This window comes from Plectrocnemia conspersa, unplaced genomic scaffold (genome assembly GCF_051122295.1).
Source record: "Plectrocnemia conspersa isolate PC_06_02 unplaced genomic scaffold, ASM5112229v1 ptg000008l, whole genome shotgun sequence".
NCBI classification, from domain to species: domain Eukaryota; kingdom Metazoa; phylum Arthropoda; class Insecta; order Trichoptera; family Polycentropodidae; genus Plectrocnemia; species Plectrocnemia conspersa.
This window is the reverse complement of record NW_028277172.1, coordinates 11,699,140-11,721,764: the sequence shown is the minus strand read 5'-3', so window position 1 is coordinate 11,721,764 and position 22,625 is coordinate 11,699,140. Positions and strand designations below refer to the sequence as shown.

General features: G+C 31.3%; 2 protein-coding genes across 3 annotated transcripts in view; both read right to left on the bottom strand.

Annotated features, from left to right (window-relative positions):
* The window catches only part of LOC148232995 (membralin), a 265,537-nt gene that overhangs the window by 13,063 nt on the left and 229,849 nt on the right, over positions 1-22,625 (bottom strand). For both annotated transcript variants that reach the window (XM_088191026.1, XM_088191027.1), the window contains exon 10: positions 11,887-11,986. In XM_088191026.1, the coding sequence (XP_088047152.1) occupies positions 11,887-11,986 (100 nt within the window). The remainder of the gene's footprint in view (positions 1-11,886; positions 11,987-22,625) is intronic.
* Positions 1-22,625, bottom strand: part of Adss (adenylosuccinate synthetase) — a 397,806-nt gene that overhangs the window by 281,680 nt on the left and 93,501 nt on the right. The gene's annotated exons all lie outside the window — the stretch shown is intronic.

Sequence of the window (22,625 nt, the reverse complement as noted above, 5' to 3'; positions counted from 1 at the left end):
GGACCCTTTTTATGAATCGAAGTGACTTTTGAACATTTCCACAATTCTGGAAAACAAGACGATCTCAAAATTAAATTAAATATGAATTTTAGAGGCTGTAAAATACCAGACTTGCATCCTTTCAGAATGTAGTCTGGAATAAAATCTGGTCCCGAGGTAAAAATGGACTTTAGTCTGCTAAATCCATATTACATATCAACCAGACTAAAGGCTTTGATTGATAACAAAGATGACCATGAACGATGAGTCTCATCGTAATTAGAATTAAACTCTAAATGTGACCCATCATTATGGTATACGGTTTGAAAATACCTAGCAAATCCATCTGCAATCTCTTCAGAACCTTCAAAATTTATGTTGTTCCAACTCATCGATGACAGTAAGGATTGGCCATCGCGTTTTGAGTTAACGAATTTCCAAAATTTTTTCGGATCTAAAATTATCGACTTTTCACAGTCTCTAATATAGTTCCGATGGCAATCGAAAATCATCAATTTTGCATAATATGTATAGGAAATTACCTGCAGCTGCTGCAATAAAATCTTTATAAATAGTGATTAAATACGCTTTATTTCTTTTTTATTAAAAAAATTCCGATAGTTTAATTTTAAATAAAAAGGTTTAATTTATTGTGAGAAACCTGTTTAACACTATAGATATGTGTATAAAAAATGTTTACAATTTTTGTTTAATTTAATTTAAAAACGATATATTTCTAGTCTTTTGTATTTTTTTCTGAAAAGGGAGTAGTGGGACAAATAAATTGGAAACCAATGTTTTAAATCAACGTTTCTCTTCTTTGATAAATAGATTTCAGAAAATATATAAATAATAAAATACGAGTCAACTTTAGATGTATGATTATTATGAAATGCTATCTGCATCAAAAGACTGATACATATCGCTATAATGAAATCTAAAAGAACCATTTCATCGCATGCAAAGATTATGATGCACGTATGCAACAACTCTGAATTGGAACAAATCTTAAAATATGTTTAATGTGTAAAATATGAGATGTTTTTACTTAGCAAGGTTGATAACATAACATTTTGCGATTCATTTAGTAATTTATTTTGAATAACTTTATTTTATTTAAAAATATTATGTAAATTTAAATTTAATTGTTTTAATCACCGCGGGCCGGATTCGGCCCGCGAGCCGGGTTTTGCATATCGCTGTTTTAGATCAACTCTAGTAGATAAATAGTATTACATATTTCTCTAAGATAAAACAACACAATGAATGTATTATTTAGTATGTATTTACACATCTCACGTATTACGCAGTTGAATTTATTTTTTAAACATATTTGGTACAAATGCATAGGTTAGTAATTATTGGCTTATTCTCATTTATTGCACTTGACCTACACGTGGAACCTCTTCCGCTGCCCATGCAGTGTGCCTTGAATTGCTTTTTGTAGTGCGCGTATGTCGCTGAATATTTTACTCGTTTATTTACAAATTATTTACAAATTACAAATTTCGTTATTTGCCCTAATTTACGCGATATTTCCTGAAATGTAATTATGTATTAACTTTAAAAATATCTTACGTAAGATTATTTTAATAATGCAAAATAAATAAATAATTTTTCAAAACTTATTATTTTATGCAGTTTATTTATTACTGGTGGTGGCACACAAAAAGTTTTTTCAGAATCTCCCGATTGTGAATATTTCGCACTAGTAACTTAACGAAGTTCAATCAAAATAATACTGGTCGACGCGACTGGAGGTAATCATTTCCCAGCATACCACATAGAAATTTTGTGGGAAATAAAAATGGATACTGTTTATATTACCTCGCGTATAAGTATCGGATACACTTTTTTAAACATTTTAAATTAAATGTGAGTCGGCTGCATTTATTTTGCAACCAGACCAGAGAAGCACACTACGTGATTATACATGACAAACGGTGTCATCGAGCTCCTCAATTGATCTGCATATCGCAAGACAATCCCTAAAATATTTTATGCTTTATTGCATATGCTGATGACATATATAATTAATTGCTAACTACTGGATTAAGAAAATAGTAAGGTACTAGCTGTGGCCTAAAGCCGATTAAAAATTATAATTTCACACACCTTTAAGTTAAGAGTCATACGTGGTTGGCCACCCCTGATTTACACACACCCCATTTTTCGGATCAAAGTTACACAAGAGTGCGTTAATTATCAATCGCGTCAGGATTTCGACGCCGCAGTCGTGTGACGCGAATTTTGTCCGAATTACCATTTTGACCGAGCCGCGTGTTTATAAATTCATAGCGGGTCTGACGCGACGGTCCGTGCCCGACGCCGCTCCGTTCCGTTCTTTCCCGTTCCGTTTTCGCTCCATCCGTTCCCATTCATTCGTTTCGATTCCGACGAGATTAACATTCTGAATGTGAGCGCCGTCGCTGCATATTACTGGTTTTAAATTAGCCCGGCTGACTTCATTAACCGACGCGACGATTGAGTCGTTCATATTCACCAATCAAATTTAAAAAATCTTATATTTTAAGCGCATTAAGCTAAAAATGTTACTGATTTCGGTAAATATAATTTGTACGACTAACTGTTTAAATACAAATATAAGCTACTTTAATACATCTTAAGAGACGAACCGTCCGAAAAGTTTTATAATCTGCATCCAGGCAATTACTGCTGTGATACCTGTTAGTCCCAGGATAAACGCCAAATGATCAGTTTCGAATATGGGTAGGACTCGCTTACCATGGTTATAGATCCGGCACTCGTTTTAAAAATATATATACTAAACACCTGAGGTAATTCAACATCATTTGTAAAGCTGAAGTCTGAGTTTGATGTGAAACAAATGTATTTAACTTAAAATTCTATGAACAATAATTATTAAAAATAACAAACTCTTACAGAGCTTTTTCTTAACTTTTTCTCTATAAATACAATTTATAAACAGTTAAACTAAATATTTATATTAAAATTATAAGCCAAGGATATTTATATATTTTAAAAATTATAAAAATAATCGGTCGTGTTTTTTTTTTATAAATTTAGTCAATGCTAAGAAAAATGGGGAGGGAAATCGTGTACTGGCCCTGGAATATCGTTAACTAAACCAGTAGATTCTTTTTGGGCCATATTAGCACAATTCAATGAGCAAACAAACATTTGTAGAATGATCGAAAAAGTTTGCCACAACAAATTAGACTTTTATACTTTATCGAATTTTAACAGTTTTGAAGGCTAATGGGGGTGATATTTTACGTAATTACTGATTATTGGTGGTAACATACGATTTTGAAATATTTTGTCATTATTTGATGAATTTAATATTTTTTTAATAGTTATAAAATTTTGTGGTTTAGTTATTTATTTTAATTAATTTGTTTATTAAGAGTTTTAATTTATTTATTTATGTCTGATAAATTAATAAATTAAAACTCTTAATAAATGCTGAAAACTGTTAATGTGAAATATATGCTACATAATCAATATATTTTTCTTAATTTATTTTTTTAAGTAGAGAAATATAGATCTAAGTATATGAGCAAATTCTTGATAAAGAGTATATATATTCACATATACTAAGAAATGTTAATCAAGTTCTATTAAATTTTGCATCATAATAAAATAAGTAAAACATCGCAGCACTTTAATGAAATTATTTATTATTCTCCGTCGATGATCAATAAGGCGAGAGCGACATTTTATGGAGTTTATAATTTTCTTACATCAGAGACTTTTTTTAAAAATATACTTTTTATATACTCTCGTTTCATAGAGTTGAAATATTGTATGCAGGGTGTGTCCCGCGCCCTCAAGTGGGGTGACGAAGGACCGGGCCACTCCGGGCTCCTGCGTTGAGGGGGCGACGGTGGAGAAATCGCTCCGGAAAATATGATTTTTTAATAAGTTGACACGGTCGAAGATTATAAGATTTTGCTTTTTAGCGTCTGAGACGATATTAAAGTTCTCGCGTCTCTTCGCCTTGGCCACTTCTTTTTTACGCCGTCGTTTTCAATCCAGACTCTTCGAAAGGGGAGGTGAATTTGAATTTAGTCCCGGCACATTATTTTTGACGTGTTTTTCCAGTTTTTTTTTACTTCTTCGTCTTCTCTGCGCGGCGCAATTTTTGCTTCCAGTATCGACTAACAACGTCGACATTACACTCTTCGATGTATGAGATTAATCAACATATCATTATATCGCATGTATGTTTTACGATAATGAGATACATCGATTTGTCGGTATATGGCGTAATTTGCATAAGAAAAGAGCGTATATATTTTCTGTACATATTAAATTGTTAAGGGGCAAAAATATGTATGTATCTGGTGAAAACCAAAAGCTTTATTTATTTCGCGTACTTTATTCACTTTACTTATATTATTTGATTCATCGGTGCACTCTTTGTTATCATTTTCAGTTATTGATAATGTTTTATTTATTTTAATGAAAACATATTCATCCTTATTTAAAAAAAATGCAATTTAATAATATTAGTGCGCGTCCGTTTATGCCACTTTACAATATAAGACTGAAATCAGAAACAGAATTCATTTAGCACTTAACCGACGGGTCATTTTTTGCCGCGTGATTTTCGCGCAACACAGAGTTACATCAGTAGCTTGCTTTTTGCAAGAAAGAATAAAAATAAATAAAAATAAGCATGAGGTGGGGAACCCTTAACTGTGACCTTATTGTGTTGACGGGCTTGCTCATGAATAAGAGCCGCTAATTTTAGATGAAAGTGTGTCCTTAAGGAAGAACATAGGACTGGAGGTGAATAAGGATGATATTTAAGAGTTGGTGAAGAAGCATGGGCAAAAGCTAACCAGAAAATAGTTACATCTAGAAATAGATCTGCATCATGAACAGCATAAGGCGTCTGATGAGGAGGAGAAAGAAGATGAGAAGCCTCGTACTTCATTTTATTTATATTATGTCTGGGAGATTGAGATTAGTGGTGATTGTATAATCAAAATTTAATCGATCATCACAAATAAGGTTTACCTAGATTTTCCTAATCTCACGGATGAATATCGAGATGATTAATTAAAATCGAGCTAGGTCGTACATATTAGGTATTAAAAATTCATTAATGTTGAGCTACTTCAGCTCATAGAGAATATTTTGTACGTATTATATCTGTAAAATGTGGAAGGCAGTGAAAATTTACAAGAAGTGCGAACCATAAACATATTCAACGACGATGCAACGCCAGCAAAATCAAGTGTCATTGAATAGGTTACTAATTGGACTACCACGAAAATAAAAATTTTGCGCTATTAATGATTCTGATATGAGTAATTAAATTATTAAATTATTTTATAATAAATTAAAAAAATATGCGAGTATTTGGTATTAATTATATTTAGGTTTTGGAACGAATCAAAATAAGTTTTTATTTGCTTTGATTTACTAGTGAATAAAAATACGAGCACGTTTTAGAGATAATTTATGTTTGTAAGCCAAGGCTTCACTGTATTTAATATTCAACGTTATTAAAATAATATATTAATAGCAATCATAAAACGTTACTCGTTTAAAACAAATTAGCAACGGATATATTAACGCTTTCTCTTTTACGTATATCAGTAAGTCGCTATTTTCTATTTATATGAAGTTTACAAAATTAATTTGTGAGAAATTGTATTTAAATACAATTCTGCGATAATAATTTTTAATATTTAGAGCTTTCATGTACGTCAATATTCGAGTAATACTATTTTTAAAACGTACACAGAAGTTTTTAGTCCTTGTGTTGTTATGAATACTAGTTGTTTTACAGTGCAATATAATCATTTAAAATTATTACCATAAAAATATTCCTTGTCCGGAATACCTACAGTAACGATAGTTAATTTTGAATACATAAATGATAAATGCATCACCGCTGTCCAGTTCGTTTCGTGTTTACGTCTTCTCATCTTAGTCAAAGACACTTCATGAATGCTTAAGAATTTCATCAATCGACAGACGGGGCGAGCGTTACGAAGCACTTTGGGCTGCAAAGCGTAGTCTCCTCTTCCCCGGGCTCGTTCATTTTTCAGCGTCGCGTAAAAAAGTGAAATATTTTAATTTAAGTTTTTCAACAGACACACAGAGGTCCCGAGTCCGCCTCTCGCGCAGCGGAGGTCCCAGTCAGCGAGCGAAGGGGCTCAGCCCCCGGAGAGCGCGGAGCTGCTTTGAATTTTGATGCTGGCAAACTGAGAATAACTTAAACACTCCCCGGGGGTTGCTTTTGGGAAAACTACAGAGCGTGCACAAGTTGTAAGAGAAGCTATCGCCGCCGCCGCCGCCGTCGAACGAAACTTATAATGGGGATAATTATTAATAGTTAGTGTTGAAATGCGAAAGACTGCTGAAGTCTTTTTCTTAGACGTCTGTATGAAGCTGAACATATTGATGAAACTCGAAACTTGTTTTATAAAATTCCACGCCACAGGGATCACATTTGAGCCAATTTAAACACCGAGCTTTATAAAAAATAAATAAAAAGAATGCATAACTATTATAATAGGTGCTAAGGGACAGTGGTTTATTAATGGGCTCCGAAAAATATACTCTATTTTGCATTGAAATATAGTTTTATCTTGGTCTTTGCACCGGTGAATGTTTAAGTTAGAGGCATACAAAAAATGAAAAAAGTTTTTAATATGTGCTCTATATTTTTTGCAAAGAAAATTATTTAAAAAATAATTATTTTTGCTTCAGCAATCTCATCAACATACACCTCAAAAACCTTTTCAAGTAACAAGAAAAAATACTTGTACAATATTCTTTAATACATAAAAAATATGTTATATTATTAATTCTAAAATACTGGTATTTTCATTGATCAACAATATTTAAAAAAAAAATATAATCACAGTAATGCGTTACTTCTTTAAAAAAAGAGAACTGCTGTTGAAAAACATGATCGACATGTTTTTGGTTATAGAAAATATGCTGTGAATATATTGTGTAAAAATGGGTCATAAATTCAAAGCAAGAAATAGTGCCGATCATTATTAAAAATGTAGTGGAAGACCATACATTGTCAGTAATAAACTATTAAAAGAATAATAAAAAATCGTCTGATAGGCAGATTGAAATGAAGAAATTGATTTCCAGCCCCTTTATATATTTTAGAATATGTAAGGGGGCGTTTTAAATGCGTTCAAAGTCAATTTTTGATAAAATGTTTTAGAAGCATGTTCGTATCAATACTTTCTGAATATTAAAAATAATATTTGCTCCGTAAAGCTATCGAGATAATCAAGAAGAAGTCAACGTAGATTTATAATGATAATTCCAAAGCAGCTGTATATAATTTACTGTATATTTAACAGACTTTCCGTTGACTTTTCAACACAATTCAGTCTTTATTGGCCATTCTATAGTCTGAACGTCAAATCGAACACAGCGGCAATTTCCGCCGACAAGCGAGTTTGTGCATCGAGTGCATGAATAGCTCCATTGTTAATTTCGGCATTGAAGCACGATTTGCTTCTTCCGTCTCGGGATGCCTTTCGGCTTAGTCTCGCGCGGCGTCGCGACGACATTCATATTCCCCGAGTTAAAATAACCCGCCCGGTTCTCGGCGTCGTTTTTCTTGTGCCCCCGCCTGCAGAAACGAGAAACGGCCCTGAAAGCCGCGACGCCGAAACATCTGAGCCATGAGAAATGTTTGCAGCAGCCTCCTCTCGCCGTTTGTTGTATTTACTTTTTTTATTATTATTATTTATGCTGTGTACGTTTCTTCTTCTCCTAACCGCTTGTCGCGCCGGCTTTTAAAACTTCGATCACTATATAAAGTTTGCGTGCTTCTTTTAATTTTTAGAAAACTTCAGAGACAAGATTTATTGCAAAAATTTGTGGGGGAAATGCAGCGCTCGCTTGAGTTTGGCCTTTTTATAAACGAAACACTGACATTTCATTTAAAATAAAAATTGTTAAATTTCTCGCTGCGCGGTGTCCATTATAGTTTCTTATTTGGCTTTTATAAATCGCCAAGCATCTTCAAAAAGATGCTATGCAATGCAATGAATTGTATCCTACTAACCCTCCTAGGTGTTAGGATCAAATATGTCTTATTTAGGTCAACCAATACCTAGTTTGAGAGGGCATAAAAACCTTCCATAATGCATTTCCGCCATCATCATTAAATATTTGAAAACCCTTCTAAAACGAAACCACCTCCTCTTTTTCGCGGATCGTTTTTCGTCAGCGTCTCGTCGTACTCTGTCCGACTTTTTCCCCGTCCAATTCATTAGGGTCCGCCGTTATCGTGGGGAACACTCGCGGACGGGAAACAATACCCCGGGTCGCCGGGGGTCGCCACCGCCGTGAAAAATGGACCACGATTCTGTCTAGATAATAACCGGCAAACACGCCATTTGCATACTGAGAGACCGCCGCCGCCGCTATGCAAATTAAAAAACAAAGTGGACGACCGTCGCGCCGTGAAATATTGTCGGCGGCGGGGACGCGGCCGACATTTTAAACGCGAACAAGCCTGCGATTGAGAACTTATGGCCGTTATTAATTTTCGACACTAATAAATCAAACGGAAAAAAGCGATATTGGGAAACATGATCGCTTCTGCTGTGGTATTTCGGGGGTGAAAAGCGTACGAAGCTATTACAATAGACGTACAAGTGAGTCATCGCACGTTTGTGGACTTTCGGCAGGCGTATGTAGTAAGCGTCAACAGAGAAACAATGTCATGGGGATTTGGGTTTACAAAAAATAGTATTTTAATCAGAGCAAAGTGTCTGTAAAAACTTTTAATGCTGGCATAATAATATCAGTTAAATGCAACAATGATAGTCGATGATACTGCTTTGAAGTTGCAACACGAGTCACTCTGCAATAGGTATATTTCTAATAAAATTTACATATTACATTCAATATTGACGAAAAAAAATATAAATTAGCCAAGACAACTATAAAAGGCTCTTATTCTAATAAACAATTTTTAAAAAGCATTGTAACGGATGTCCTTAAGAATAATATGCCAATATGATCATTTGTGTCCAAGGCAAAAAATTGCTAGTGGATTTCATTTACAGGCGGCCCTCGACTTTCGCACATTTAAAAAAAACAATTTAAAAAAAAAAAACGTTCTGATAACGGTGAATCTTTTGCTTCAATCGGACGTTCGTATGATACAAACAGGTCTACGATATGTTCAATTTTGCAAAATAAAAATATAATTAAAGAATACGTTCAAAATTGTGGAAAATAAAGATATATTTCCACAATCTTTAATATGTTTCCAAAAAAACACAGCGAAAAAAAAACATGGATGAAATGGAAAATCTTTGTCATCGTAGATCGATGACCAACATCAAAAAGATGTCCCTCTGAGTATTTCAATTATTAAGGCAAAAGCTCTTAGTTTGCACAAAGATTGGAAGGATAGATTAAAAAAATATTTTAACACGGTTTTTCAAGCAAGTAACGGTTGGTTTTACAATTTTAAAATGAGGTATTCTTTTCATAATATTAAATTTACTGGAGAATCGGCTGATGCGGATAAAGATGCTGCAAAAGAATTTATTTCCTAATTATCCAAAATTATTGAAGATGTAGAATATTCCTCTAGCCAAATATTTAATGTAGATGAGACAGGTTTATTTTGGAAAACTCTTTAACAATGAAAAATATGAATGAAGCCTTCACGCACCTTGACAATTTTTTTAATATTATGGAAGATTGTGATCCCAATGGAGAACGCATATCTCAAGTGCGTGGGGCGATCAATAAAAACATAGCATGTTATAAAATACTATATGAAGAAAAGAAAAAGAATAGTTAAAAACAGTTAACTCTTGATAACTTTTCAAAAAAAAACACCAGCAAACCCCACTTAAACGCCTCTTAAACATTTTATATTAACTTGATAAATAAATATTTTAAAATACACACAATTTCAATTTTTTTACTTCCCTCGACTTTCGTACATTCAATATTCGCACACATTTTCAGGAACCAATTATGTGCGAAAGTCGAGGGCCGCCTGTACTGCTATGCAGTAACGCATCAGGTGATTAATCCTTATTGACAAACTGTACCTACACTTAATTCAAAAGGGTTGAATAAAAGTATTCAAAGACTAGTTTTATAAACACTTTGTTACTGAAGGTGAAATTTACATCATTTAAAATAATATTGGATTTAATTTTTTTACTACTGATTGATTATGAATTTTTAGTTACAAGTCAACTTAAATATAATTTGCTTACACATACTTTTAATATTTATATGATTGAATATGTGAAAGGCAAAAATAAATACATAAACATATTATCGTAACTATTATGATTCATTGCAGTCTTTAAAAATCTCATGTTATTAAAACGGCGAAAATGTAATAATTTAGTGTACCTTGATAAAATTATAGTATGAATTATAAATATATGGTCTATATATAATGATTATGAGCCCCAAAGGCTGTAAAACCCGAAATTTTAATTGATATTCCAAATTGCTTCAACCGCATATGTATGTACAAAAAAGTATTTTTTAATAAGTATTATTAACTTGTATTTTTTACATATTATATAAATTGCTTAGGTATACTTTTGAATGACCCTTTAGTGTTACTATTTTGTACCTGAATCATTTAAAAAATACACTGAAAAGCAATAATTTTATTATCTGCATGTAATAAAGCACGAGATTAATTTTGATAAGATTAAAACATTTGTGTTTTAATTTCATATTTTAGTAATTAGTATATGTAATAAAAATCATTACAGGTAATAAATGTTCAATTATCTTTTTTTATATATATACAATATTGAATGAGTAGTGAAATATTAGAAAAATTCTAGTATATTTTTATTTATTGTTTTTTTGCCATTCATATTTATTATGTAAGACGATTGTTGTGTATAATATTTATTTTGACAATTTGTATTTTTTAAACACCATAAATAAGATTAAATACAGAGAAGAAACACGTACAATCTAGGCGCTGCATTCGCAAAATGTAAATCTCAGGGCGATTGTTAAATTTAAATTTGACGGGCCAAAAGAGGGGATGACAAATATGACAATATAATTTTCTTTGCGCGGACATCGTAATCCGCGCTGGGCGATAACTCAAAAAAGACACGAAAATATTTCACGGACCCCTAACTACGTTACGGGGGACAAAACTAACAACTATCAGTCAGTGTCGGCGGAGAGAAAAGACGCAATGAAGACTACGCCTGCTGCGGCAAAGATGAAAGCCGTGAAAGCTTTTTCGCGTTACAAACCTGTTGTTTCAGCGCCACCGAAAACATTTTAAAAACTAGAATATTATGTACGCGAGAAATGTTTGTGCAGAAAATTCATAATGCACATGTGCATTAAAAACGTATATAATATAATATATGAAAATATGTTAAAATCTGAAATAATAATTATCAAGTTACATAGAAATGCTAATAAAACAGTGTAACTGGATAATGAAGTCGGTATAATAAAATATTATATAATACCCGCGGTCCGTACTCAACGTTGTCTGGGATTAAGTTTTAAAGCGAATAAACCTGTAATTAGTTCGAGACTGCCATTCTTGTTATATTTATGTAGATATTGCTCTCTTAGTGAAATACTGTAGTTACATAAATACTATTTTAAAATATAGCCAGTTAAAGTTTTAAACATTTTTTGTAAATACAATTACTTTGTCATAATTTTTTTAAGACATTTAATAGTATGTTTAACAATTGTCGAAGAATATTTTATATCAAATTTTTATTATAACTGTGATGTAATAGATTGGAAGGTGATAAAAATATCTCTTAAGATAAAAATTTTTAAAATAACGTCAATTATATTGTCATTGCCTTTCACAATTTATCTGATCGAGCTTGATCGAAACAAGAAGTAAAATAAAAATTGTTCAACATTTCGAACATAATAATATATTACCTGTATAAACAGCCACGATGTCACCAGAGCTAGGCTGCTGTACTGTCCGTTGAAGCGATAATGATAAGCATAAAAAGAGAAGTGGTACAAGTAGAAAAATCTGCAACAATAAAAAAAAATCGATTAGAATTATATTCACATTGATTAAAGTTATATATACCTTAAATGAATTGATTAAATTCTTTGTTATACAAGACATTGCGAGAAATCGTGGGCGAGCACACAAACTAAGCTTTAGATGTACAATATAAAGGGGCAGAACTTTCATAGCCATACTATACATATATTATACTCGTGGTATTGTTTACTTTAAATCAAGACGTCCTCCGTGGGCGCACCTCGATGATGATCATAATATGATATGATATACATATATGTACATCTATCGAGAGAATTCGCGAATTCACGTGGGTCTAAGCACCATTGTCTACCCAGTTCGCGTGTAATACGAGCCGAGCAAAGAAAACACACCTTTGGAATTAGACGCACATTGTTCGCGTGGTCAGGTGAGCGCTTTCACGTCTCAAAGATGCCCATTATGCGGCGAGATGATTGAATCGCGGATGGTGAAGGGTATGACGAGTGACAGGTGTGTATGTAGTTACATATAAACAAGAGATTAGCGATTTGAAAGCAATGGAAATTAGATCTTAGCAATTGCGCGAACTGCTTAAAATAGCGTCTTAAGAAATTTTAGTGCGAATATTATAGTTACGAGGCAAAGAATTTTTATATCTACATTTATAATATTTTTAAACATAAGTCAAATGCTGTTTCAAATTATTGTAAAACTTTTTAGTATCTACAACTTTCAGTAGCAGCAGGCGTCTAAAAGTAAATTTTAAAAAAAAATAATTGAAATATTATACAAGGAGGGCCGGATAAATATCTCGCTCAGACGATTCGAAGCCTGCAATGCGGTTAACTTTGAATAAGCTTTGTGTATTAAGAATTAAACTAGCCCAAGCGAGGAAAAGGATAATCATAAATGAAGGCAATGTCCACTCTAGGATATATTATACTGGTTTCTCGATGTTTTTCATTTTCACTTCTCGAATTTTTTAGAGAATTCTCGAGAAATAATGACGTGACAAACAATACTATATATTATTGTAAATATCTTTATATTATTATTAAACAGAGAATTAGATGATCGTTGAAAAAGACAAACTTCAATAAGATGATGATTAATGATGGACGCAAATAATCAAAGGATCAGAGCGTCGAGTTACGAAGGAATTTCGGGCTCCCGAATCGTAAAGAAAATTGTTAATAACAGCTGTAGCTACTTTACATGTTTTATATTTTGAACAAGATATATATAGAAAAAGATTATTAAAAAAACGAGATTTAAATTCGCCGATAGGCAAATTTAATGGCGTAACTTTCTAAAAAGTCCCCATACATTTGTGCAATCTGCTGATTTCAAAAAAGTATATATTTTCAAACAAGGCACGAACCTACTCTTTCTTATGCATCGGTGTAGAAAAAAAGCGATTGTAAGACATCGAAAAATATTTAAATTTAATTTAAAAAAATTCAGGAAAATTCTTGAAAAATAAGTTGATTTTTCAAGAATTTTTGATTTGGATTTTTCTCGATACATTTTCGAGAAAACTCATTATTTCATGTTTTTTAACTTATTTAATTCCAGTTGGTATTCATTGATATCTTTAATGTGCATATCTTTTTTATTAACCAGCACGTAAATCTAGGTTCAAATCTAATTAAAACATATTGCGTGTGGGAGATCACAAATAGTAATTGTTATGTATTGTAATTATAAATCCGATCGATTATCACAAATTAGGTTATCTTAGATTCTCCGAATCTCATAGATGAATATTTAAAATAAAATAGAGCTAGGTCGCGCATAGTCACATCTAATAATAGTTTATAAATAATAAAATAGATGTCACTGATTTACAGTCTCATTATTTATTTAATAGTTGTTGATTGTGTTTCTTAGTTCCGTCGCATTTTATTTCGCAACCGAAGACTTACAATAAAAAATAAGATCTCTGAAAATTTATAATAAAAGCAACAATAAATCAATAACACTATTTAATGGTAAATTAATAATAAATATTGTCCGTAATAGTATTTTTAAAACTTATGAACCGCAAACATATAAAATTTAGATTTAAAAATGTATATACATATATCTTACTTGAAGCTAAAATTAAATGTATATTACTATAAACTATTATTTTAAAAATAGAATTTAGCAGAATTTAAAAAAAATTATATTGAAAATATTTTACTCTTAAACGCTATTTTTTTGGTTTACATATCTAGCGTAGTGATATAATTTATACTTATTTTAAAGTAAAATCATAAACCGTTGCATATTTTGGAAAGTTTAATACAGGAAAAATTTTCTGAAATCAAATCTATATAAACCACCACATACAATAGATGCAGTGTTTGGTATTAAACGCTAGAAAAAAAGTTTCATTCAGGGCTGTGGAGTCGCTGAAAATTTTTTCATTGATTTCGACTCTGAATTAAAAAAAATAGATAAGATAATCTTAAAATATTAAATTTATTTTTAATTATTTTATTTATTTATTTTTATGTAAATAACAACAAAAAATAATTAATTAGTTTTGGTATACGATTTATGTGATTTTTCTATGCATATTGGAAATGTTGTCAAGTTCTGAATTTATATGACGTGTGGGATGTGAGTCAAATGATGTGAAAGTAATACTATTTATAATATGTCATATGATCAGTATAGAAACATGACCCTGGATGTCATTCACTTGGATTAGTGCCGCGCCATTGTATGCGTCTACGCGTAACCACTACATTTTGTGCCAAATACTAGGTACTTATATTATTAATTCAATATCAAGTTCGCGTTTATTTTTAGCTAACATAAAATGTATACATATTCTTTGAATAATAATATTATTGATATTATTTAAAAAATATTAATATGCTATTTTAACTTATTTTGAAGTAAAATGCAAAAAATCATATTGTCAGAAAAAATATTTTTTTCATAAATTTAATTTGTATGATTATTAGATATAACCAAATACTGAAATGATTAGTAAAAACTTTAGGCTTGTTTAATGTTTCATTTATAAAGAAATAAATTAATTTTACTGTACCAATTTTGAACAGGTAAATGCAGATTGCGTGACAATGCAATATTATCTTTCAGTTCTTAAAAAAATAAATGACATGTGTGAAAGTGATTCCAGACTGGAACATATTTTTAATTAATGTGACAAGAACCATATAAAACTAACTGAAGCGATCACGCTAATAATTAATTATAACATAACTCTCGATAACAGTAGCGCTTTGTCATAGCGCGCTTAATAATGCTTGTAATACCACACGCGGCTGTATTACAGTAAATTGTGCGGAAACTTTACACGCATTTAATAACCTTCACATGATCGCAAAAATATCCAATTTTGTTGTGCGTAAATCAATTATTCATTGTTGGCTTAGTCACTCGTTTTACGTGTCATATTATTGAATGAAAGCGACGAAAGAAAACGTCAACTGCAAGGCATTTGATCACAACTGTTCATGTTGCAAGGCTTTTAAAATTATGCTGAACTGGTTGCAGTGTCTGTGGTTATGCGTTAAGGCAATAAGCAGAAACAAAAAAGTTGCGAATGATCGAAGTTCTCTTAAATTGTACTTAGGCTTATTAAAAATGAACTACTTTGCAACCTACGAGTAGTAATTATTAAATAAAAAACTTCATGTATATATTTACCGTTATTCCGTTAGTTATTATCGAGTCTCAGATAAATATTAAAAATAATACACTTCAAGCCCGTTGAAGGTTATATGTTTATATTTGTTACATACATATATCCACTAAAAAATTAAAGCTAATACATGCCAGCATATTTTATAAAATATGTGCTGTGCATATTATTTTTTACATAAGATTTTTGCGTCCTATTGAAAAATTAAACGAAGAAGAAGGCCACTGTATTACCTGAGGGAATTTTTCGCGATTTTCTAAATAGGATTTCACATATTTTCTTCGAAAATTTATTAAATATCAGAGCGAGGCGCGTTTCTCGTTAAAAAATGAAAATATTAAAGAAATAAAATCGCCGGACTAAAGCGTTCCTTACGGCCGCATAAATGGGCCAAAAGATTCCCCGGGAGCGAAAGTGAATTACATCTCTTCCGCCGCATTGATCCGATCGGAATAAATAAAATCCCGACCGGGGCAAACATTCGGTCGGTCGGAGGGATGCGCCTCCGCCGGAAACTTTTACATTACAACAAATACTCAATTTAAAGAAACAAATATTTGCGTCGGCATTTCTTCGGATGTGCCCCCCCCCCCCCAAATCGACCGCATCTAAGGCATTATCCGTTGTGAAATATTTATAAGAACGCGAGCATGGATGAGGCTTGGCGTCGCGGGATGCTGAAGAAACCCTAGGGAAGAAAATCTGCCCATTCACTAACATAGTAAAAATAAAAGTAACCCAAATTTATACAAATATGAATGCAAAAAGTTTTTTCCTTCTCTCTCGCCATTATTTTATTTAAAAGGATCGTGATGCATAATTAGCGCCTATCTAGATTTCTTTACAACTTTGTTACGACCCAACGCTGATTTTTCACTTCGTCCTTACATTTTAGGAGATATATTTTTCATCCTTTTAGTTCATTTAAGACACTAATAATTTAAAATTAGTTTCTCCTAGTCATTATAATTCAGAACTATACAACAATTATCAAATTTAAAGAAGATGGCAACTAACGTCTCGCAAAATAAAATATCATAAATTGCTCAATATATGTTTTTTTAACGATTACAAGAATAAAACAATGCGCCTCTTTATCTAGCCAAGTTATATTTATTATGGATATAAATGTGTCTTCTTGCTATACTCTGAAGTATATATCTATTATATTAGTGCAATAAAAGCTCTTAAATATGATTTTGTAACTGATAAAGTCGTAAGATTACTTTTAAATAAATTTATTAACTTGCTGACTTTAGGTTGAATTGTGTGCTTAAAAAAATAGTTGGGTAATATCGCTACTTTTATTAATTTCTAAGATATCTAAGAAACTGTTTTTTGAGCACCTCAAACAAATACTTGTTTTACCACTATGTATTTCTTGAAAATTATTTAATAATAGAGCAAATTCTTCGCATCACAGGTGCTATAAACAAGACTTCCTGGACGTCGTTCTAGCATTTTTTTATGTTTATATGAGCTGAAAAGATTATTGTTAGAGAAATTTCATACATAATATTTACGACTTAGTTCGATTTGAATTTTTCATAACGATAGTTATTTGTGAGATAAAAAAATAAGAAAAATAAACTGTGATGTTATAGGTACGTTTAAAAAAAATGAAACCCAAATAAAGTATAAAAATCAGAGTTGACATCGAAGGAGTTCAGAGAAAGAAAGTCTGCTTTATGTGTTTTAAAAAATAAATAAAAGTAATCATTACGCAGCATGGATTATCATAACAATTTCTTTGAACAACTGAGTAGTTTTAAAAGATAATTGTATCATTATTTTGATAATAAAAATAACCAAAGAAAACATTGTAAGTTTTAAATAAGACATTTATTGACCAAAAAATGTTGTAGTATTGTATATATCATGTAAAGCGAGGGGCAATATTTTTTTTTAATATCAAATTAGATATTTCGTTGTTACGTAACCTAATGCACATTGTTCTTAATAACATAAGCCATATACAGCTAGTGCTTTATATGTATAAAATATTTCCTTTTTATTTTTAAAAAATATAATTTTTAAGTAATCTTAAAGAGTTTTGAAATCTGTAGTACAGAATATTTATATTTTCTAAATGAATTTTTAATCATCACACAGTTTAAAAACGCGTCTATACTATATTTGCGTTAACACAGTCAGTTCTAGAGCTGTCTATTTCATCATTATTCATAATTGAGATGGCAAGTTTTCTACTATTAGCTCTAAAGCACACACTACGAATATGCGTTCGATATACTTATCATTACTCCAATTGATTAATAAATATAAAAAATATAGTAATAATTTTAATTTCTCTAAGCTCGTTCAAAATATCATATAAACAAGAGTATTGATATATCGAACGTATATCCGTAATATGTGAACTGACTGTGTTAACTCAAATAGGGTAAAGTCGTTATAACTATGAGCTCATACCATATTCTGTAATGGTCGTAATGTTATCAGATTTATTGAGTACAGAGATATGTTCAACACCTTTTTCAATTAGTTAAATTAGTGCTAAAGTATATGCTACGTATTGTTCTTATTCTGGTGTCATATCCCATTATAGAAAATTACTTCTACATTTTTGATTAGAGCTTCTCGTGTATGTATCTTATCCAAATTGTTCTCTCCCAATAATTTGCTCTTTATTCTTCACCGAAAAAACACAGCGTTTATTTATGAAACAGTAGCGAAAGCTGAGCTTCATGCTCGAGAACTTACAAATTGTAAAAAAACTCTATTAATAACTTCTTCTAACATGTGGGAGTTTTTAATTGTATATTTTTCAATAAAATATGTCATCAAGTTAAAATAAGTCTGAAGTCGCTACACATATTTTATTAGTTTTCCTCATTTATATTTTTCAAGAACTCTGCAGATATTGAAATACGTATTAGATAAGTATATTTTTTTAATGTGGCGTATCAAGTAAAACAATGACGAATTCATTAATATAAATAAAAATATAGCGGAGCAGATTATTATTCCATTATGATATCAACGTCCATAAAAAAACATCTGTGGCTTGCACTTTCGCTCTCTTTTTTGCCATCATCTTTTACGTCTACCAAAATTAAAAGCAAATCCCATAATTTATACTCCCGACATAAACGAATTAGCACCGCGTAAAACGCACACAATCGCGGTGCCGTCGTTTTATATCGTCGTATTTGATAAAATTACCGACAGATAAAGCGTAACGCACACACGACCGCCCCTCATCCTCTCTCTCTGAATCTCTCGCCGAGACTTTTATGAGGTCCACGAGCCCTTTTTATTGATTCGACGTCACCGAAAATAACACGGCCCTCTCGTACAAGATATATTGGGTTTAATACACATTGCATGAGACGACTATGGGGCGACCGATATTGGGTCGTTGGTCTTCTTCGACAAGGCGAAAGACACTGAAGCCGATATGGCGAGGGATGGGGGTAGGAAGGGCGCGAGAGCTTGACGACGCTCAGGTGCCTCGGACAATAAAGGTGACGACTGTCCTATGAAGTATATCAGGGTTAGCGGCTTAGGAACTTGCGGCAATATAAAATACAATACAATTATGATATGCTCAGATATATGAATTTAGCACTATTTTAGATCAAAATCTTCTTTGATAAATAGGTTTTATTGTGGGCTGTTTAAAAACTTGACAACAACGATCAGTGTCACTCACGTGGCATCTTGTGGGAACTCTTATTATAAGATAAAACATCGTTGATCGGAATTTGACAGATAGTATGACTATGTGTCTATGTCTACTCTAACTCAATATAAAGCATGACAGTTTCCAAAGATTAAAAATAAACAATATATTCCATAAGAGTAGAAAGTATAAGTAAAAATCCGTGTATAATTCCACGCGAATATTCGACGGTGCATCATAGTGAACGAATGAGGGAAATTCTCGAAAGTGCGACCGGTGACCGGCAGCCCTGAGGGCAAACCGAAGTCAGTCCCTTGTCATAAATCTGTCCTTTTTCAGCGGCACAAATCCGACGACGTCTAGGGGCGGGGGTGGGTCTCGTCCGCCCTCGCCCAGATTTCTGCTCCGGGCGAAAAGAGAGAGCACCTTCACTATGGTCCACGGCGCATAACAAGGGGCACACACACATACCATACAACACACGCGGGTAAATTGGATATTTTTGCGAAACAATACCGGGGATCTTGGCGGAGAGCGGGACTCCCTGAAAACGACCTCAACCCTATTATTATTACATACACACGAGAAACATGTACGTCGGGAGTTATTTCGCAGAAGGAGCGCCCGTAGCCGGAGAAAAATCTAACGGAAGAGACATGTTTTTCAAATATGCTAAATTTATGACCGCCTTTACAGCTAGAGGCAAGATAAAATTCTATTTCGATTCATACTATACGTATGTTTTGGTATACGTCCATCCATCAAACTACGACACAACATGTAAGCCAAAAAGACGAAGATAATAAATATAAATATTATTAAATCTTGTTTTATCTACAATACTATTAGTATTAGTATTACTTTATTTTGAGTATATTACTAATAACGTCATAATTTCAACTTACAAATATTTTTTCGCAAGAGAAAAATTATATAGGTGTACACATATTCATAAGAGTTTTAATTTTATATCTCTCATTTTTTTTAAGAAATTTGATTTTGAAAGAAAATGGCTCATTTCCGTCTGAATATTCAAGAAACTTTATTTTAGAAGCACATGGATATGATTCATTAAATTCCAGTAGATATTTATACGGACAAACATGTATTAAAAATACTTTGAAAAACGTGCTTAATTTAGTTTTTGATCGCAGATTGCGATTTAATACTTATGGTTCAACGCACTATAAAATATAACTGAACGAAATATTTGCAGAAAGATTTTAAATTTGTTTGAATACTAGAAATATTTGTTACTAAGAATGTGTATATTTTAGTAAAGTTATATTTTCACTAGTATAAATATAATTTCTCAAACTGTATCATATCCAAATATATTTTGACCGGTAGATTCACTACTAAAGAAAATATATATATACGTATATTTCGATAATATAAATAATTTTATGGACATGCTAATTATATATAATATACATGTTATTGGTTAAGAAAAATAAAAATACTGGAAACAAACAAAAAACCCAATAAATTTACTGATAATTTGAGTATATATCATTTGAGCACTAGAATTATTGGTATGTTGTCTTTAGCCTTAAAAGCAATAATGCTTGTTGTTAAATTTAATGTTGTTTTTATCGTAGACACAGGGTTAGTGTGGTTTTGCTAGATATTTTTATAATATTTTCTGGTAAGAAAATGGCAGTTTTTTTTAATTGTTGGTATTTGAAAGTTTATATGCATTTTTTTAAGATAAGAAATAGAAGGGTTTATTTACTATTTTTATAAAAATAGTATTACTGGTGTTACTTTACACCTGACATGTTAAAATGAGTAATTCTTTTTTTATAGATTAATATTTTATTTTTTATAGTTAGCGTCTTTTTTCTATTACATATTGGTCTAAGGGTCGCAATGGCAAATTTAGAGCAAAGTACAAAAATATGTTTATTAAATTTAAGCTTGAAGTCCAGGTACTTAACGCTTATTTTTCATTTGACGTTACTTTCATTTAGGAGAGGAGGTGGCAAAGTTTATCTACGTTTTGTAAAAGTAATTGCTTTTGTTATAATTTGGTTGATTTTAATTTTTCACCTCTCAAAATATTTATTAATGATTTCAAAAGATTTTTGTAATCTATTCGCTACTAGTTAAAATATATGTATTGTCAGCGTACATAGATAAACGCGTATTTTTTATTTTTGGGATATCGTTCGTTTAAAAAATACGAGAAATGGCTCGAGAAAATTTCCCTAACGAACACCAGCTGGAATTTTACGCGGGTTCAAGCGTTCATTATTTAGTGAAACAACATAGCTTCTACTTTTCAGGTATAAGCGTATTAAGCGTAGTAGATAATATAGGGTTTTGTTTTTGTATAATTTATGATTCAAACCGCCATGCCATACTGTGTCAAATGCTTTTTCTATATCTAACATTAAAAGTCCCGTACTCTACTTCGTATTAAAATTAGCGCATATGTGTCCTGTTAATATTTTATTCTCCAAAGATTATTTTAGCGCATAATTATTATTTATTCAAATATTTTACTATTTGACGTAGCAAAAATATAATTTAACTGATAGACACTAATGTCATTATATGGTCCTATAAAATATATATAAAACTTTATTTGCGTAACGTCCATTAGCGGTTCAAACCTTAAAATAACCTAAACGAATTAGCCAATCCCAACTTGACCTAATCAAAGTTTAAAAAATCAGTTAGATTTATTTATGTCGTTTAAGTTTAGTTTGGGTTTTAACAGCAAAAAACGTTTAGAAAATATTAGTGAATGTGTGTTATATTTTTAGTTGTACAAATATAATTTCACTAACTGTTTAAGTGAAATAATATATGAATGCATTTTTCACTGCTAGATAAATAATTAGTTTTATATATTTTTACTTGCGAAAAAATATATGAAACTCGATTTGATGTCTATTTTATGATTAAACCCAAACATAACATAAACAAATTAACCTAGTATAAGTTCAAAAACTATAGTTTGTTTCGAAACTTTCATTAGGTCCAGTTTGTATTTTTTATATAGTTTTTCTAAAAAAATTTATAAAAATATAAAAGTAATTTGCACTACTTAAGACCCAGTGTACATTATAATGTGCATTCAGTATTTTCCAGAAATAAATTCTTAAAAATAAAAATTATACAAAAAATAAAAATTCAGGTATGAGCAGGTTAATTAAAAAAAATTAAGGTATGGACGAAATGTCTTTAAATTTAATATATGTAATAGTTATATACATCTAAGATTTTTTTAGCATAAGTAACTATAACTATAATAATAATACGATGAGTTTGGCCGACATAATAGCTATATATTTACGAGAATATGTATACTCGATATTTGTTATTATATCATAGTTTATTTTAAAAGC